At 32.4% G+C, this 22,201-nt stretch overlaps 1 protein-coding gene across 4 annotated transcripts in view; it reads right to left on the bottom strand.

Moving 5' to 3' along the window:
- man2c1 (mannosidase, alpha, class 2C, member 1) overlaps positions 1-22,201 on the bottom strand; it is a 106,276-nt gene that overhangs the window by 44,022 nt on the left and 40,053 nt on the right. For all 4 annotated transcript variants that reach the window (XR_010459385.1, XM_065002832.1, XM_065002831.1 and 1 more), the window contains 4 exons: positions 20,578-20,663; positions 2,180-2,371; positions 1,874-1,962; positions 1,640-1,734 (listed from right to left, as the gene is read on the bottom strand). Coding sequence is in view for 3 of the 4 variants with exons in the window: in XM_065002832.1 (XP_064858904.1) it covers positions 1,640-1,734; positions 1,874-1,962; positions 2,180-2,371; positions 20,578-20,663 (462 nt within the window). In the remaining variant the exon portion in view is untranslated. The remainder of the gene's footprint in view (positions 1-1,639; positions 1,735-1,873; positions 1,963-2,179; positions 2,372-20,577; positions 20,664-22,201) is intronic.

The following is a 22,201-nucleotide window of genomic DNA, read 5'->3' as shown; positions in this document are numbered from 1 at the left end:
ATAGCAACTGTTTTACCCTAACCCTAACCATAACCCTGCATAGCAACTGTTTTACCCTAACCCTAACCCTGCATAGCAACTGTTTTACCCTAACCCTGCATAGCAACTGTTTTACCCTAACCCTAACCCTGCATAGCAACTGTTTTACCCTAACCCTGCATAGCAACTGTTTTACCCTAACCCTAACCCTGCATAGCAACTGTTTTACCCTAACCCTAACCCTGCATAGCAACTGTTTTACCCTAACCCTAACCCTGCATAGCAACTGTTTTACCCTAACCCTGCATAGCAACTGTTTTATAACCCTGCATAGCAACTGTTTTACCCTAACCCTGCATAGCAACTGTTTTACCCTAACCCTGCATAGCAACTGTTTTACCCTAACCCTAACCCTGCATAGCAACTGTTTTACCCTAACCCTAACCCTGCATAGCAACTGTTTTACCCTAACCCTGCATAGCAACTGTTTTACCCTAACCCTAACCCTGCATAGCAACTGTTTTTAACCCTAACCCTGCATAGCAACTGTTTTACCCTAACCCTAACCCTGCATAGCAACTGTTTTACCCTAACCCTAACCCTGCATAGCAACTGTTTTTTTCTGGGAGGATTTTGTCTTCAGATGGAAGGATGAGATAGTATGAATTGTCCTTATTAAAATAGAGAATGAATGAGTATAAACGTCTTTATTTAAATAGCGTGCAGAACGCATCACAGGCATATGCAAATTAAGTGAAAGTGACGCTTTTGTGATTGGACAGTGAACATTCTGTGTCGTTCTTGATCCCGTTTCACACGGGCTATTTTAGCACAGTGTTTCTGTGTTCCTACTCCGGAGCAGGGCCAGATAGCCCTGGGATAAGATTGATCCTAGCCCACTTCAGAATGTGCAAGTGTGAACACTCGGTTAGCCCCGGGCTAAAATCCCCCTTAGCCCAAGGCTGAGGAGGCTCTTAGACACAGGGCTGAGGAGGCTCTTAGACACAGGGCTGAGGAGGCTCTTAGACACAGGGCTGAGGAGGCTCTTAGTCACAGGGCTGAGGAGGCTCTTAGCCACAGGGCTGAGGAGGCTCTTAGCCACAGGGCTGAGGAGGCTCTTATCACAGGGCTGAGGAGAGGCTCTTAGTCACAGGGCTGAGGAGGCTCTTAGACACAGGGCTGAGGAGGCTCTTAGTCACAGGGCTGAGGAGGCTCTTATCCACAGGGCTGAGGAGGCTCTTATCCACAGGGCTGAGGCGGCTCTTAGCCACAGGGCTGAGGAGGCTCTTAGTCACAGGGCTGAGGAGGCTCTTAGTCACAGGGCTGAGGAGGCTCTTATCCACAGGGCTGAGGCGGCTCTTAGCCACAGGGCTGAGGAGGCTCTTAGACACAGGGCTGAGGAGGCTCTTAGCCACAGGGCTGAGGAGGCTCTTATCCACAGGGCTGAGGAGGCTCTTAGCCACAGGGCTGAGGAGGCTCTTAGCCACAGGGCTGAGGAGGCTCTTAGTCACAGGGCTGAGGAGGCTCTTAGTCACAGGGCTGAGGCTGAGGAGGCTCTTAGTCACAGGGCTGAGGAGGCTCTTAGTCACAGGGCTGAGGAGGCTCTTAGCCACAGGGCTGAGGCGCAGTGTGAACGCGCCTTCTGAGGATGGGATTTTACCTGTTAGTCTCGACCAGGTACAAGGAAGCCAGGCATCCATCCTTATTAACAACAGCATGTAATATCCCATTCTCCAGGAGGACAGTACCATCAGCCTACGATAGAACAACATTCAAACTAAGATTATCAACGGAAGAGTCACAGTCAACCTGAAAGCGCCAAATAAAAAATGACATGTAAAGAACTATTCCCATGAATCAAATGAAATGTCCCAGCTATGTAGTGTATATTTACCTGAACCTTGACGGAGACCAGAGGGACAGGTTTGGTAGCAGTGGCATCACGGACAGAAACTACACCAACACTGGGGACTGTCACCAGAGCTACAGAATAACACAGGTAATGTTCACAACGACAGACAGAGCCATGTGGACAATCTGACATGCAGGAAACAGCTCCAACTGTTTCACTATGCATCACCTCTAAATAACTAAACAAGTTATATTGTGAAAGAAAGGAACAACGCCATTTTGTATTGTGGTTTGAGTAACTGCATCAATGATCTGTGAGTATTCACATTGTGTAGTTCAGCTACAGTACCTAGGCATGGTTGTTGATGATCAGGAGCGCCCTCAGGAGCGCCCCCTGTCAGCGGGAGTACCTCGGTGCGTTCCCAGGGCAGGGTGTTGAGGACAGCAGTACTGTCAGAGTCTCCTGTCTGGGTCGTAGTCCCTTCAGACCCCAGGGCCCGACAGGAAACATGCAGCAGTCTGGTCCCCACGGCACGGATGTCTGAGAGACAGCGGCACACACGCACACACACACACACACACACACACACACACACACACACACACACACACACACACACACACACACATGAATTGGGGTTCACATTCCACATGGAATGGTTTAAGTTTGTGACTTTTTCTAAAAATAAAAACGGTCTGCTATTGTCATTATGGTCTTTTTTCATATACCCTGTTAATATACAGCTGTTATATACCCTGATATATACCCTGATAATATACAGCTGTTATATACCCTGATATATACCCTGATAATATACAGCTGTTATATACCCTGTTATATACCCTGATAATATACAGCTGTTATATACCCTGATATATACCCTGTTAATATACAGCTGTTATATACCCTGATAATATACAGCTGTTATATACCCTGTTAATATACAGCTGTTATATACCCTGATATATACCCTGTTAATATACAGCTGTTATATACCCTGATAATATACAGCTGTTATATACCCTGATATATACCCTGTTAATATACAGCTGTTATATACCCTGATAATATACAGCTGTTATATACCCTGTTATATACCCTGATAATATACAGCTGTTATATACCCTGTTATATACCCTGTTAATATACAGCTGTTATATACCCTGATATATACCCTGTTAATATACAGCTGTTATATACCCTGATAATATACAGCTGTTATATACCCTGTTATATACCCTGATAATATACAGCTGTTATATACCCTGATATATACCCTGTTAATATACAGCTGTTATATACCCTGATAATATACAGCTGTTATATACCCTGTTATATACCCTGATAATATACAGCTGTTATATACCCCTGATATATACCCTGTTAATATACAGCTGTTATATACCCTGATATATACAGCTGTTATATAATATACAGCTGTTATATACCCTGTTATATACCCTGATAATATACAGCTGTTATATACCCTGATATATACCCTGATAATATACAGCTGTTATATACCCTGTTATATACCCTGTTAATATACAGCTGTTATATACCCTGATAATATACAGCTGTTATATACCCTGATAATATACATATATACCCTGATAATATACAGCTGTTATATACCCTGTTATATACCTGATATATACAGCTGTTATATACTCCTGATATATACCCTGTTAATATACAGCTGTTATATACCTATACCCTGATAATATACAGCTGTTATATACCCTGATAATATACAGCTGTTATATACCCTGTTATATACCCTGATAATATACAGCTGTTATATACCCTGTTAATATACAGCTGTTATATACCCTGATATATACCCTGATAATATACAGCTGTTATATACCCTGTTATATACCCTGATAATATACAGCTGTTATATACCCTGATATATACAGCTGTTATATGCCCTGATAATATACAGCTGTTATATACCCTGTTATATATATAATATACCTGTTAATATACAGCTGTTATATACCCTGATATATACCCTGATAATATACAGCTGTTATATACCCTGTTATATACCCTGTTAATATACAGCTGTTATATACCCTGATATATACCCTGTTAATATACAGCTGTTATATACCTGTTAATATACAGCTGTTATATACCCTGTTATATACTGTTATATACCCTGATAATATACAGCTGTTATATACCCTGTTAATATATATACCCTGATAATATACAGCTGTTATATACCCTGTTATATACAGCCTGATAATATACAGCTGTTATATACCCTGATATATACCCTGTTAATATACAGCTGTTATATACCCTGATAATATACCTGTTATATACCCTGATAATATACAGCTGTTATATACCTGTTATATACCCTACAGCTGTTATATACCCTGTTAATATACAGCTGTTATATACCCTGTTATATACCCTGATAATATACAGCTGATAATATACAGCTGTTATATACCCTGATATATACCCTGTTATATAATATACAGCTGTTATATACCCTGATATATACCCTGTTAATGTACAGCTGTTATATACCCTGTTAATATACAGCTGTTATATACCCTGTTATATACCCTGATAATATACACCTGTTATATACCCTGATATATACCCTGATAATATACAGCTGTTATATACCCTGATGATATACAGCTGTTATATACCCTGATATATACCCTGATAATATACAGCTGTTATATACCCTGATATATACCCTGTTAATATACAGCTGTTATATACCCTGTTATATACCCTGATAATATACAGCTGTTATATACCCTGTTATATACCCTGTTAATATACAGCTGTTATATACCCTGATATATACCCTGTTAATATACAGCTGTTATATACCCTGATAATATACCTGTTATATACCCTGATAATATACAGCTGTTATATACCCTGTTAATATACAGCTGTTATATACCCTGATAATATACAGCTGTTATATACCCTGATAATATACAGCTGTTATATACCCTGTTAATATACAGCTGTTATATACCCTGATATATACCCTGATAATATACAGCTGTTATATACCCTGATATATATACCCTGATAATATACAGCTGTTATATACCCTGTTATATACCCTGATAATATACAGCTGTTATATACCCTGTTAATATACAGCTGTTATATACCCTGATAAAATACAGCTGTTATATACCCTGTTAATATACAGCTGTTATATACCCTGTTATATGATAATATACAGCTGTTATATACCCTGTTAATATACAGCCTGTTATTTATACCCTGATATATACAGCTGTTATATACCCTGATAATATACAGCTGTTATATACCCTGATATATATACCCTGTTAATATACAGCTGTTATATACCCTGATATATACCCTGATAATATACAGCTGTTATATACCCTGATAATATACAGCTGTTATATACCCTGATATATACCCTGTTAATATACAACTGTTATATACCCTGATATATACCCTGTTAATATACAGCTGTTATATACCCTGATATATACCCTGATAATATACAGCTGTTATATACCCTGATAATATACAGCTGTTATATACCCTGTTATATACCCTGATAATATACAGCTGTTATATACCCTGTTATATACCCTGATATATACCCTGTTAATATACAGCTGTTATATACCCTGATAATATACAGCTGTTATATACCCTGTTATATACCCTGATAATATACAGCTGTTATATACCCTGTTAATATACAGCTGTTATATACCCTGATAATATACAGCTGTTATATACCCTGTTATATACCCTGATAATATACAGCTGTTATATACCCTGATATATACCCTGTTAATATACAGCTGTTATATACCCTGATAATATACAGCTGTTATATACCCTGTTATATACCCTGATCTATTTACCCTGTTAATATACAGCTGTTATATACCCTGATAAAATACAGCTGTTATATACCCTGATAATATACAGCTGTTATATACCCTGATATATACCCTGTTAATATACACCTGTTATATACCCTGTTATATACCCTGATAATATACAGCTGTTATATACCCTGATATATACCCTGTTAATATACAGCTGTTATATACCCTGTTATATACCCTAATAATATACAGCTGTTATATACCCTGATATATACCCTGTTATATACCCTGTTATATACCCTGATAATATACAGCTGATATATACCTTGATAATATACAGCTGTTATATACCCTGATAATATACAGCTGTTATATACCCTGTTATATACCCTGATAATATACAGCTGTTATATACCCTGTTATATACCCTGATAATATACAGCTGTTATATACCCTGTTATATACGCTGATAATATACAGCTGTTATATACCCTGTTAATATACAGCTGTTATATACCCTGATATATACCCTGATAATATACAGCTGTTATATACCCTGATATATATACCCTGTTAATATACAGCTGTTATATACCCTGATATATACCCTGTTAATGTACAGCTGTTATATACCCTGATATATACCCTGTTAATATACAGCTGTTATATACCCTGTTATATACCCTGATAATATACAGCTGTTATATACCCTGATAATATACAGTTGTTATATACCCTGATATATACCCTGTTAATATACAGCTGTTATATACCCTGATAATATACAGCTGTTATATACCCTGTTATATACCCTGTTAATATACAGCTGTTATATACCCTGTTAATATACAGCTGTTATATACCCTGTTATTTACCCTGATAATATACAGCTGTTATATACCCTGATATATACCCTGATAATATACAGCTGTTATATACCCTGATATATACCCTGTTAATATACCCTGATAATATACAGCTGTTATATACCCTGTTATATACCCTGATAATATACAGCTGTTATATACCCTGATATATACCCTGTTAATATACAGCTGTTATATACCCTGATAATATACAGCTGTTATATACCCTGTTATATACCCTGTTAATATACAGCTGTTATATACCCTGATATATACCCTGTTAATATACAGCTGTTATATACCCTGTTATATACCCTGATAATATACAGCTGTTATATACCCTGTTATATACCCTGTTAATATACAGCTGTTATATACCCTGATATATACCCTGTTAATATACAGCTGTTATATACCCTGATAATATACAGCTGTTATATACCCTGTTATATACCCTGATCTATTTACCCTGTTAATATACAGCTGTTATATACCCTGATATATACCCTGTTAATATACAGCTGTTATATACCTGATAAAATACAGCTGTTATATACCCTGATAATATACAGCTGTTATATACCCTGATATATACCCTGTTAATATACAGCTGTTATATACCCTGTTATATACCCTGATAATATACAGCTGTTATATACCCTGATATATACCCTGTTATATACCCTAATAATATACAGCTGTTATATACCCTGATATATACCCTGTTATATACCCTGTTATATACCCTGATAATATACAGCTGATATATACCTTGATAATATACTGCTGTTATATACCCTGATAATATACTGCTGTTATATACCTTGATAATATACAGCTGTTATATACCCTGATAATATCGTAGTGCTGTTATATACCCTGATAATATACTGCTGATATATACCCTGATAATATACAGCTGATATATACCCTGATAATATACAGCTGATATATACCTTGATAATATACAGCTGTTATATACCTTGATAATATCATAGTGCTGATATATACCTTTATAATATACAGCTGATATATACCCTGATAATATACAGCTGATATATACCTTGATAATATCGTAGTGCTGATATATACCTTTATAATATACAGCTGATATATACCTTGATAATATCGTAGTGCTGATATATACCTTGATAATATCGTAGTGCTGTTATATACCTTGATAATATACAGCTGATATATACCTTGATAATATACAGCTGATATATACCTTGATAATATACAGCTGTTATATACCTTGATAATATCGTAGTGCTGATATATACCTTTATAATATACAGCTGATATATACCCTGATAATATACAGCTGATATATACCCTGATAATATACAGCTGTTATATACCCTGATAATATACAGCTGTTATATACCTTGATGATATATACCTTTGATAATATCGTAGTGCTGATATATACCCTGATAATATACAGCTGATATATACCCTGATAATATACAGCTGTTATATACCCTGATAATATACAGCTGTTATATACCTTGATAATATCGTAGTGCTGATATATACCCTGATAATATCGTAGTGCTGTTATATACCTTTATAATATCGTAGTGCTGATATATACCCTGATAATATACAGCTGATATATACCCTGATAATATACAGCTGATATATACCCTGATAATATATACCTTGATAATATCGTAGTGCTGTTATATACCTTGATAATATACAGCTGATATATACCTTGATAATATACAGGTGATATATACCCTGATAATATACAGCTGATATATACCCTGATAATATACAGCTGATATATACCTTGATAATATACAGCTGTTATATACCTTGATAATATACAGCTGATATATACCTTGATAATATCGTAGTGCTGTTATATACCTTGATAATATACAGCTGATATATACCCTGATAATATATACCTTGATAATATCGTAGTGCTGTTATATACCTTGATAATATACAGCTGATATATACCTTGATAATATACAGCTGTACCTTGATAATATACAGCTGTTATATACCTTGATAATATACAGCTGATATATACCTTGATAATATACAGCTGTTATATACCTGATATATAATATACAGCTGATATATACCCTGCTGATACCCTGATAATATACAGCTGATATATACCTTGATAATATACAGCTGATATATACTTGATAATATCGTAGTATATACCCCTGTTATATACCCTGATAATATATATACCTTTATACCCTGATAATATACAGCTGATATATATTAATATACCTTGATAATATATAGCTGATATATACCTTGATAATATACAGCTGATATATACCTTGATAATATACAGCTGATATATACCTGATAATATACAGCTGTTATATACCCTGATATATACCTTGATAATATACAGCTGATATATACCTTGATAATATACAGCTGATATATACCCTGTAATATACAGCTGTTATATACCCTGATAATATACAGCTGATATATACCTTGATAATATACAGCTGATATATACCTGATATATACCTGCTGTTATATACCCTGATAATATTGTAGTGCTGATAATAATACAGCTGATATATACCTTGATAATATACAGCTGATATATACCCTGATAATATACAGCTGATATATACCTGATAATATATATATAATATACAGCTGATATATACCCTGATAATATACAGCTGATATATACCTGATATATACCCTGTTAATATCATAGTGCTGATATATACCCTGATAATATACAGCTGATATATACCCTGATAATAGTGCTGTTATATGCCCTGTTATATACCTTGATAATATAGCTGATATATACCTGATAATATACAGCTGATATATACCCTGATAATATATAGTAGCTGATATATACCTGATAATATACAGCTGATATATACCTTGATAATATAATATTGATATATAGTACAGCTGTTATATACCTTGATAATATACAGCTGATATATACCTTGATATATATACCCTGATATAGTGCTGATTAATATACAGCTATATACCTTGATAATATACAGCTGATATATACCTTGATAATATACAGCTGTTGATATATATGTTAATATACAGCTGATATATAATATACGATAATAGCTGATATATACCCTTTATAATATACAGCTGATATATACAGCTGATATATACCTTGATAATATCGTAGTGCTGTTATATACCTGATAATATACAGCTGTTATATACCCTGATATATACCCTGTTAATATATATACCCTGATAATATACAGCTGATATATACCCTGATATATACCCTGTTATATACCCTGATAATATACAGCTTGATAATATACCCTGTTAATATACAGCTGTTATATACCTTGTTATATGATAATATACCTGATAATATCGTAGTGCTGTTATATACCTTGATAATATAGTGCTGATATATACCCTGATAATATACAGCTGATATATACCCTGATAATATACCTGATATATACCTTGATAATATCCTGTTATATACCCTGATAATATCTGTGATAATATACAGCTGCTGATATATACCCTGATAATATAGCTGATATATACCTTGATAATATCGTAGTGCTGATATATACCTTGATAATATACAGTGCTGATATATACCTTGATAATATACAGCTGATATATACCCTGATAATATACAGCTGATATATACCCTTGATAATATACCAGCTGATATATACCTTGATAATATACAGCTGATATATACCTTTGATAATATACAGCTGATATAATATACAGCTGATATATACCAGCTGATAATATATACAGCTGATATATACCGTAGTGCTGATAATATACAGCTGATATATACCTTGATAATATACAGCTGTTATATACCTTGATAATATACAGCTGTTATATACCTTGATAATATACAGCTGATATATACCTTTGATAATATAGCTGATATATACCTTGATAATATCAGCTGTTATATACCCTGATAATATACAGCTGATATTGATATAATACCTTGATAATATACAGCTGATATATACCTTGATAATATCGTAGTGCTGATATATACCTTGATAATATACAGCTGATATATACCTTGATAATATACAGCTGATATATACCCTGATAATATACAGCTGATATATACTGATATATACCTGATAATATACAGCTGATATATACCTTGATAATATACAGCTGTTATATACCTTGATAATATACAGCTGATATATACCTTGATAATATACGTAGTGCTGATATATACCTGATAATATACAGCTGATATATAGCTGTTATATACCTTGATAATATACAGCTGATATATACCTTGATAATATACCTGATATACTGTTATATACCCTGATAATATATATGCTGTTATATACCTGATAATATACAGCTGATATATACCCTGATATATACCCTGATAATATACAGCTGATATATACCCTGATAATATATATACCTTGATAATATAGTGCTGTTATATACCTTGATAATATACAGCTGATATATACCTGTTATATTGATAATATACAGCTGATATATACCCTGATAGATATATACCTTGATAATATCGTAGTACCCTGATATATACCTTGATAATATACAGCTGATATATACCCTGATAATATACAGCTGATATATACCTTGATAATATCTGTTATATACCCTGTGCTGTTATATACCTGATATATACCTTTATAATATACAGCTGATATATACCCTGATAATATACAGCTGATATATACCCTGATAATATACAGCTGTTATATACCCTGATAATATACAGCTGATATATACCTTGATAATATATATATACCTTGATAATATACAGCTGATATATACCTTGATAATATCGTAGTTCTGATATATACCTTTATAATATACAGCTGATATATACCTTGATAATATCGTAGTGCTGTTATATTATATACCGTAGTGCTGATATATACCTTGATAATATACAGCTGATATATACCTTGATAATATACAGTTCTGCTGATAATATACAGCTGATATATACCTTGATAATATCGTAGTGCTGATATATACCTGATAATATACAGCTGATATATACCTTGATAATATACAGCTGCTGATATATACCCTGATAATATACAGCTGATATATACCCTGATAATATACCCTGTTATATACCCTTGATAATATACAGCTGATATATACCCTGATAATATACAGCTGATATATACCCTGTTTATATTGATAATATCGTAGTGCTGATATATACCTTGATAATATACAGCTGATATATACCTGATAATATACAGCTGATATATACCCTGATAATATACAGCTGATATATACTTGATATATACCTGATAATATACAGCTGTTATATACCTTGATAATATACAGCTGATATATACCTTGATAATATACAGCTGATATATACCCTGATAATATATACCTTGATAATATACGTAGTGCTGATATATAATATATACAGCTGATATATACCTTGATAATATACAGCTGATATATACCTTGATAATAGCTGATATAGTTCTGATATATACCTTATAATATACAGCTGATATATACCTTGATAATATCGTAGTGCTGTTATATACCCTGATATATACCTGATATATACCCTGATAATATACAGCTGTTATATACCTGATATATACAGCTGTTATATATATATTGATAATATACAGCTGATATATACCCTGATAATATACAGCTGATATATACCCTGATAATATACAGCTGATATATACCTTGATAATATACAGCTGTTATATACCCTGATAATATACAGCTGATATATACCTTGATAATATCGTAGTACAGCTGTTATATACCTTGATAATATACTGTTAATATACAGTGCTGTTATATACCTTGATAATATCTGATATATACCCTGATAAGTGCTGTTATATACCTTGATAATATACAGCTGATATATACCCTGATAATATACAGCTGTTATATACCTTGATATATACAGCTGTTATATACCTTGATAATATACAGCTGTTATATACCCTGATATATACCCTTGATAATATGTTATAATATACAGCTGATATATACCCTGTTATATACCCTGATAATATACAGCTGTTATATACCCTGATAATATACAGCTGTTATATAATATACAGCTGATATATACCCTGTTATATTGATAATATACAGCTGATATATACCTTGATAATATATACAGAGTGCTGATATATACCTTGATAATATACAGCTGATACCCCGATATATATGTTAATATACCTTGATAATATACAGCTGATATATACCTTGATAATATACAGTGCTGATATATACCTTGATAATATACAGCTGATATATACCTGATAATATACAGCTGCTGTTATATACCTTGATAATATACAGCTGATATATACCCTGATAATACAGCTGTTATATACTGATAATATATAGCTGATATATACCTTGATAATATACAGCTGATATATACCTTGATAATATCGTAGTGCAGTTCTGATATATACTGCTGATATATACTTGATAATATACAGCTGATATATACCTTGATAATATAGTTCTGATATATAGATAATATGCTGTTATATACCTTGATAATATCATAGTGCTGATATATACCTTATAATATACAGCTGATATATACCTTGATAATATAGTGCTGATATATACCTGATAATATACAGCTGATATATACCCTGATAATATATATCTTGATAATATGATATACCTTGATAATATCGTAGCTGATATATACCTTGATAATATACCTTGATAATATACAGCTGATATATACCTTGATAATATCGTAGTGCTGATATATACCTTGATAATATACAGCTGATATAATATACCTTGATAATATCGTAGTGCTGTTATATACCTTGATAATATACAGCTGATATATACCCTGATAATATATACCTTGATAATATCAGTGCTGTTATATACCTTGATAATATACAGCTGATATATACCTTGATAATATACAGCTGTTATATTGATAATATACAGCTGATATATACCTTGATAATATACAGCTGATATATACCTTGATAATATACAGCTGATATATACCTTGTTATATACCTTGATAATATACAGCTGTTATATACCTTGATATATATCGTAGTGCTGTTATATACCCTGATAATATACAGCTGATATATACCTTGATAATATACAGCTGATATATACCCTGATAATATACAGCTGCTGATATATATACCTGATAATATGATATATATCGATATATACAGCTGATATATACCTTTGATAATATACGTAGTGCTGTTATATACCTTGATAATATACAGCTGATATATACCCTGTTATATGATAATATACAGCTGATATATACCTTGATAATATCGTAGTGATAATATACAGCTGATATATACCTTGATAATATACAGTGCTGTTATATACCCTGATATATAGTGCTGATATATACCTGATAATATACAGCTGATATATACCTGATAATATACAGCTGATATATACCCTGATAATATCAGCTGTAGTGCTGATATATACCTGATACCTTTATAATATACAGCTGATATATACCTTGATAATATCAGTGCTGTTATATACCTTGATAATATCGTAGTGCTGATATATACCTTGATAATATACAGCTGATATATACCTTTGATAATTGTATAATATACCTTGGATAATATACAGTGCTGATATATACCTTGATAATATACAGCTGATATATACCTTGATAATATAATATACTATGATAATATACAGCTGTTATATACCTTGATAATATACAGCTGATATATACCTTGATAATATACAGCTGATATATACCTTGATAATATACAGCTGATATATACCTTGATAATATCGTAGCTGATATATACCTTTGATAATATACTGCTGTTAATATACCTGATATATACCTGATAATATATAGCTGATATATACCTTGATAATATACAGCAGCTGATATATACCTTGATATATACAGCTGTTATATACCTTGATAATATACAGCTTATATACCTTGATAATATACAGCTGATATATACCCTGATAATATCGTAGTGCTGATATATACCTTGATAATATCGTACAGCTGATATATACCTTGATAATATACAGTGCTGTTATATACCTTGATAATATACAGCTGATATATACCCTGATATATACAGCTGTTATATACCTGATAATATACAGCTGATATATACCTACAGCTGATACCTTGATAATATACAGCTGTTATATACCTTGATAATATCGTAGTGCTGTTATATACCTTGATAATATACAGCTGTTATATACCCTGATATATACCCTGTTAATATACAGCTGCTGTTATATAATAATATACAGTGCTGATATATACCTGATAATATACAGCTGTTATATACCTTGATAATATACAGCTGATATATACCTTGATAATATACAGCTGATATATACCTTGATAATATACAGCTGATATATACCTGTTATATAACCTGATATATACCTGTTAATATATATATACCTTGATAATATCGTAGTGCTGTTATATACCCTGATATATACCTTATATAATATACAGCTGATATATACCCTAGTGCTGATAATATACAGCTGATATATACCTGATAATATACAGCTGATATATACCTTGATAATATACTGTTAGCTGATATATACCTTGATAATATACAGCTGATATATACCTTGATAATATACAGCTGATATATACCTTGATAATATCTGTAGTGCTGATATATACCTGATAATATACAGCTTGATAATATACAGCTGATATATACCTTGTTATATATATATACAGCTATATACCCTGTAATATACAGCTGATATATACCTTGATAATATACAGCTGATATATACCTTGATAATATCTGTTAATATTGTGCTGTTATATACCTGATAATATACAGCTGATATATACCTTGATAATATACGTAGCTGATATATACCTTGATAATATCAGTGCTGTTATATACCTTGATAATATTGATATATACCCTGATAATATACAGCTGATATATACCCCTGATAATATACAGCTGATATATACCTTGATAATATACAGCTGTTATATACCCTGATAATATACAGCTGATATATACCTTGATAATATACAGCTAATATACGATAATATACAGCTGTGCTGATATATACCCTGATAATATACAGCTGATATATACCTTGATAATATCGTAGTGCTGTTATATACCTTGATAATATAATATACAGCTGATATACCCTGATAATATACAGCTGATATATACCTTGATAATATCGTAGTCTAATATATAATATATATATACCTTGATAATATCGTAGTGCTGTTATATACCTTGATAATATATACCTGATATATACCTGTTATATTGATAATATACAGCTGATATATACCTTGATAATACCAGTGCTGATATATACCCTGATAATATACTTTGATATATACCTTGATAATATAATATATCGTAGTGCTGATATATACCTTGATAATATACAGCTGATATATACCTTGATAATATACAGCTGATATATATATCGTAGTGCCTTGATAATATACATATATACCTGATATATACCTTGATAATATCTGTACCTTGATAATATACAGCTGATATATACCTGATATATAATAATACAGCTGATATATACCTTGATAATATACCAGTTGATATATACCTTGATAATATACAGCTGATATATACCTTGATAATATACAGCTGATATATACCTGATATATACCCTTGATAATATACAGCTGATATATACCTGATAATATATATATATACCTTGATAATATACAGCTGATATATACCTTGATAATATACAGCTGTTATATACCCTGATACAGTTATATACCTTGATAATATAGTGCTGTTATATACCCTGTTAATATACAGCTGATATACCTTGATAATATACCTGATAATATACAGCTGATATATACCTTGATAATATCGTAGTGCTGATATATACCTTGATAATATACAGCTGATATATACCTTGATAATATTGATAATATACAGCTGATATATACCTTGATAATATACAGCTGATATATACCCTGATAATATACAGCTGTTATATACCTGATAATATGATAATATACAGCTGATATATACCTTGATAATATACAGTATAGTGCTGATATATACCTTGATAATATACAGCTGATATATACCTTGATAATATACAGCTGATATATATAATATCGTAGTGCTGTTATATACCTTGATAATATACAGCTGATATATACCTTGATAATATACAGCTGATATATACCTGTATATATATATAGTGCTGTTATATACCTTGATAATATACAGCTGATATATACCTGATAATATACAGCTGATATATACCTTGATAATATACAGCTGACAGCTGATATATACAGCTGATATATACCTTGATAATATACAGCTGATATATATACTTGATAATATACAGCTGTTATATACCTTGATAATATAGTAGTGATATATCTTGATAATATACAGCTGTTATATACCTTGATAATATCGTAGTGCTGTTATATACCTGATAATATACAGCTGATATATACAGCTGATAATATACAGCTGATATATACCTTGATATATCGTAGTGCTGTTATATACCCTGATAATATACAGCTGATATATACCTTGATAATATACAGCTGATATATACCTGATAATATTATATACCTTGATAATATACGTAGTGCTGATATATACCTTGATAATATACAGCTGATATATACCTTGATAATATACAGCTGATATATACCTTGATAATATCGTAGTGCTGATATATACCTGATTGATAATATACAGCTGATATATACCTTGATAATATACAGCTGATATACCCTGATAATATACAGCTGATATATATATACCTTGATATACTATATAGCTGATATATACCCTGATAATATACAGCTGATATATACTTGATAATATCCTGATGATAATATCGTAGTGCTGATATATACCTTGATAATATACAGCTGATATATACCTTGATAATATCGTAGTTCTGATATATACCTTGATAATATACAGCTGATATATACCTTGATAATATACGTAGTGCTGATATATACCTTGATAATATGATAATATAGAGTGCTGATATATACCTGATAATATACAGCTGATAATATATACCTGATAATATACAGTGCTGTTATATACCCTGATAATATACAGCTGATATATACCTTGATAATATACAGCTGATATATACCCTGATAATATACAGCTGATATATACCTTTTGATAATATCGTAGTGCTGATATATACCTTTATAATATACAGCTGATATATACCTTGATAATATCGTAGTGCTGATATATACCTTTGATAATATACAGCTGATATATACCCTGATAATATACTTGATAATATCGAGTGCTGATATATACACTGATAATATAGTGCTGTTATATACCTTGATAATATACAGCTGATATATACCTGATAATATATAGTGCTGATATATACCTTGATAATATACTGCTGTTATATACCTTGCTGATATATACCTTGATAATATACAGCTGATATATACCTTGATAATATACAGCTGATATATACCCTGATAATATACAGCTGATATATACCTGATATATAATATACATCGTAGTGCTGATATATACCTTGATAATATACAGCTGATAATATACAGCTGATATATACCTTGATAATATCGTAGTGCTGATATATACCTTGATAATATACAGCTGATATATACCTTGATAATATACAGCTGTAGTACCTGATATATACCTGATAATATACCCTGATATATACCTTGATAATATCGTAGTGCTGATATATACCTTGATAATATACAGCTGATATATACCTTGATAATATACAGCTGATATATACCTTGATAATATACAGCTGATATATACCTTGATAATATACAGTGCTGATATATACCTTGATAATATACAGCTGATATATACAGCTTGATAATATCGTAGTGCTGATATATACCTTGATAATATACAGCTGATATATACCTTGATAATATCGTAGTGCTGATATATAATATATACAGCTGTTATATACCCTGATATATACCCTGATAATATACAGTGCTGTTATATACCCTGATAATATAATATACCTTGAGCTGATATATACCTTATATATGATAATATACAGTGCTGATATATACCTTGATAATATACAGCTGATATATACCTTGATAATATACAGCTGATATATACCTGATAATATACCTTGATAATATCGTAGTGCTGTTATATACCCTGATAATATACAGCTGATATATACCCTGATAATATACAGCTGTTATATACCCTGATAATATAGTGCTGATATATACCTTGATAATATACAGCTGATATATACCTTGATATATATACCTTGATAATATACTGATATATACCTTGATAATATACAGTGCTGATATATAGTGCCTTGATAATATACAGCTGATATATACCTTGATAATATACAGCTGATATATACCTTGATAATATACAGCTGATATATACCTTGATAATATACAGCTGATATATACCTTGATAATATCGTAGTGCTGATATATACCTTGATAATATACAGCTGATATATACCTTGATAATATACAGCTGATATATACCTTGATAATATCGTAGTGCTGATATATACCTTGATAATATCGTAGTGCTGATATATACCTTGATAATATACAGCTGATATATACCTTGATAATATACAGCTGATATATACCTTGATAATATACAGCTGATATATACCTTGATAATATACAGCTGATATATACCTTGATAATATACAGCTGATATATACCTTGATAATATACAGCTGATATATACCTTGATAATATACAGCTGATATATACCTTGATAATACAGCTGATATATACCTGATATATACCTTTATATATACAGCTGATATATACCTTGATAATATCGTAGTGCTGATATATACCTTGATAATATACAGCTGATATATACCTTGATAATATCGTAGTGCTGATATACCTGATAATATACCTTGATAATATGTAGTGCTGATATATACCTTGATAATATACAGCTGATATATACCTTGATAATATCGTAGTGTGATATATACCTTTGATAATATGCTGATATATACCTTTGATAATATACAGCTGCTGATAATATACCCTTGATAATATACAGCTGATATATACCTTGATAATATCGTAGTGCTGTTATATACATGTTGATATATACCCTGTTATATACAGCTTGATATAATATACAGCTGATAATATGTTTTATATATACCTTGATAATATACAGCTGTTATATACTTTGATAATATAGCTGATATATACCTTGATAATATCAGCTGTTAGTGCTGATATATACCTTTATAATATACAGCTGATATATACCTTGATAATATCGATAGTGCTGTTATATACCTTGATAATATACAGCTGATATATACCTTGATAATATACAGTGCTGATATATACCTTGATAATATACTGCTGTTATATACCTTGATAATATCGTAGTGCTGTTAATATACCTTGATAATATACAGCTGATATATACCTTGATAATATACAGCTGATATATACCTGATAATATATACCTTGATAATATACAGTGTTAGTGCTGTTATATACCTTGATAATATACAGCTGATATATACCTTGATAATATAGTGCTGTTATATACCTTGATAATATACAGCTGATATATAGGTTTTGATAATATACAGCTGTTATATACCTTGATAATATACAGCTTTATATACCTTGATAATATACAGCTTATATACCTTGATAATGTTATATACCTTGATAATATACGTAGCTGCTGATTATATACCTTGATAATATAGCTGTTTTATAGCTGTTTTAGTATATAGGGCCTTGATAATATCAAGCTGTTATATAGTGCTGTTATATACCTTTATAATATACAGCTGATATATACCTTGATAATATACAGCTGTTATATACCCTGATAATATACAGCTGTTATATACCTTGATAATATCGTAGTGCTGATATATACCTTGATAATATCGTAGTGCTGATATATACCTTGATAATATCGCATTGCGTCCTCTACCACCATCTCTATACAGGTGCCAGGAATCACATCATGGAACTGGTTCAGGAGGAGCTGCCTGAAAAACAAAAGACAATTGTGGAAAAGTAGAGTGTTGAGGGCCTAGGAGACATGTCAAGGTTTTAGTAGTGTTGAGGGCCTAGGGGACATGTCAATGTTTTAGTAGTGTTGAGGGCCTAGGGGACATGTCAATGTTTTAGTAGTGTTGAGGGCCTAGGAGACATGTCAAGGTTTTAGTAGTGTTGAGGGCCTAGGGGACATGTCAAGGTTTTAGTAGTGTTGAGGGCCTAGGAGAGTAGTGTTGAGGGCCTAGGGGACATGTGTCAAGGTTTTAGTAGTGTTGAGGGCATGTCAATGTCAATGTTTTAGTAGTGTTGAGGGCCTAGGGGACATGTCAAGGTTTTAGTAGTGTCGAGGGCCTGAGGGGGGACATGTCAAGGTTTTAGTAGTGTTGAGGGCCTAGGAGACATGTCAATGTTTTAGTAGTGTTGAGGGCCTAGGAGACATGTCAATGTTTTAGTAGTGTTGAGGGCCTAGGAGACATGTCAATGTTTTAGTAGTGTTGAGGGCCTAGGGGACATGTCAAGGTTTTAGTAGTGTTGAGGGGCCTAGGGAGGGGACATGTCAATGTTTTAGTAGTGTTGAGGGCCTAGGAGACATGTCAAGGTTTTAGTAGTGTTGAGGGCCTAGGGGACATGTCAATGTTTTAGTAGTGTTGAGGGCCTAGGAGACATGTCAATGTTTTAGTAGTGTTGAGGGCCTAGGGGACATGTCAATGTTTTAGTAGTGTTGAGGGCCTAGGAGACATGTCAAGGTTTTAGTAGTGTTGAGGGCCTAGGAGACATGTCAATGTTTTAGTAGACATGTCAAGGGTTTTAGGGGTACTGTGTGCATGTGTTAGTGTTGAGGGCCTAGGAGACATGTCAAGGTTTTAGTAGTGTTGAGGGCCTAGGGGGACATGTCAATGTTTTAGTAGTGTTGAGGGCCTAGGAGACATGTCAATGTTTTAGTAGTGTTGAGGGCCTAGGGGACATGTCAATGTTTTAGTAGTGTTGAGGGCCTAGGAGACATGTCAAGGTTTTAGTAGTGTTGAGGGCCTAGGGGACATGTCAAGGTTTTAGTAGTGTTGAGGGCCTAGGAGACATGTCAATGTTTTAGTAGTGTTGAGGGCCTAGGGGACATGTCAATGTTTTAGTAGTGTTGAGGGCCTAGGAGACATGTCAATGTTTTAGTAGTGTTGAGGGCCTAGGGGACATGTCAATGTTTTAGTAGTGTTGAGGGCCTAGGAGACCTGTCAAGGTTTTAGTAGTGTTGAGGGCCTAGGGGACATGTCAAGGTTTTAGTAGTGTTGAGGGCCTAGGGGACATGTCAATGTTTTAGTAGTGTTGAGGGCCTAGGGGACTAGGGGACATGTCAATGTTTTAGTAGTGTTGAGGGCCTAGGAGAAATGTCAAGGTTTTAGTAGTGTTGAGGGAGGGCCTAGTGTTGAGGGGACATGTCAAGGTTTTAGTAGTGTTGAGGGCCTAGGAGACATGTCAAGGTTTTAGTAGTGTTGAGGGCCTAGGGGACATGTCAAGGTTTTAGTAGTGTTGAGGG

The sequence above is a fragment of the Oncorhynchus nerka genome, linkage group LG17 (assembly GCF_034236695.1).
Source record: "Oncorhynchus nerka isolate Pitt River linkage group LG17, Oner_Uvic_2.0, whole genome shotgun sequence".
Taxonomy (NCBI): domain Eukaryota; kingdom Metazoa; phylum Chordata; class Actinopteri; order Salmoniformes; family Salmonidae; genus Oncorhynchus; species Oncorhynchus nerka.
This window is presented reverse-complemented; position numbering and strand designations above follow the sequence as displayed.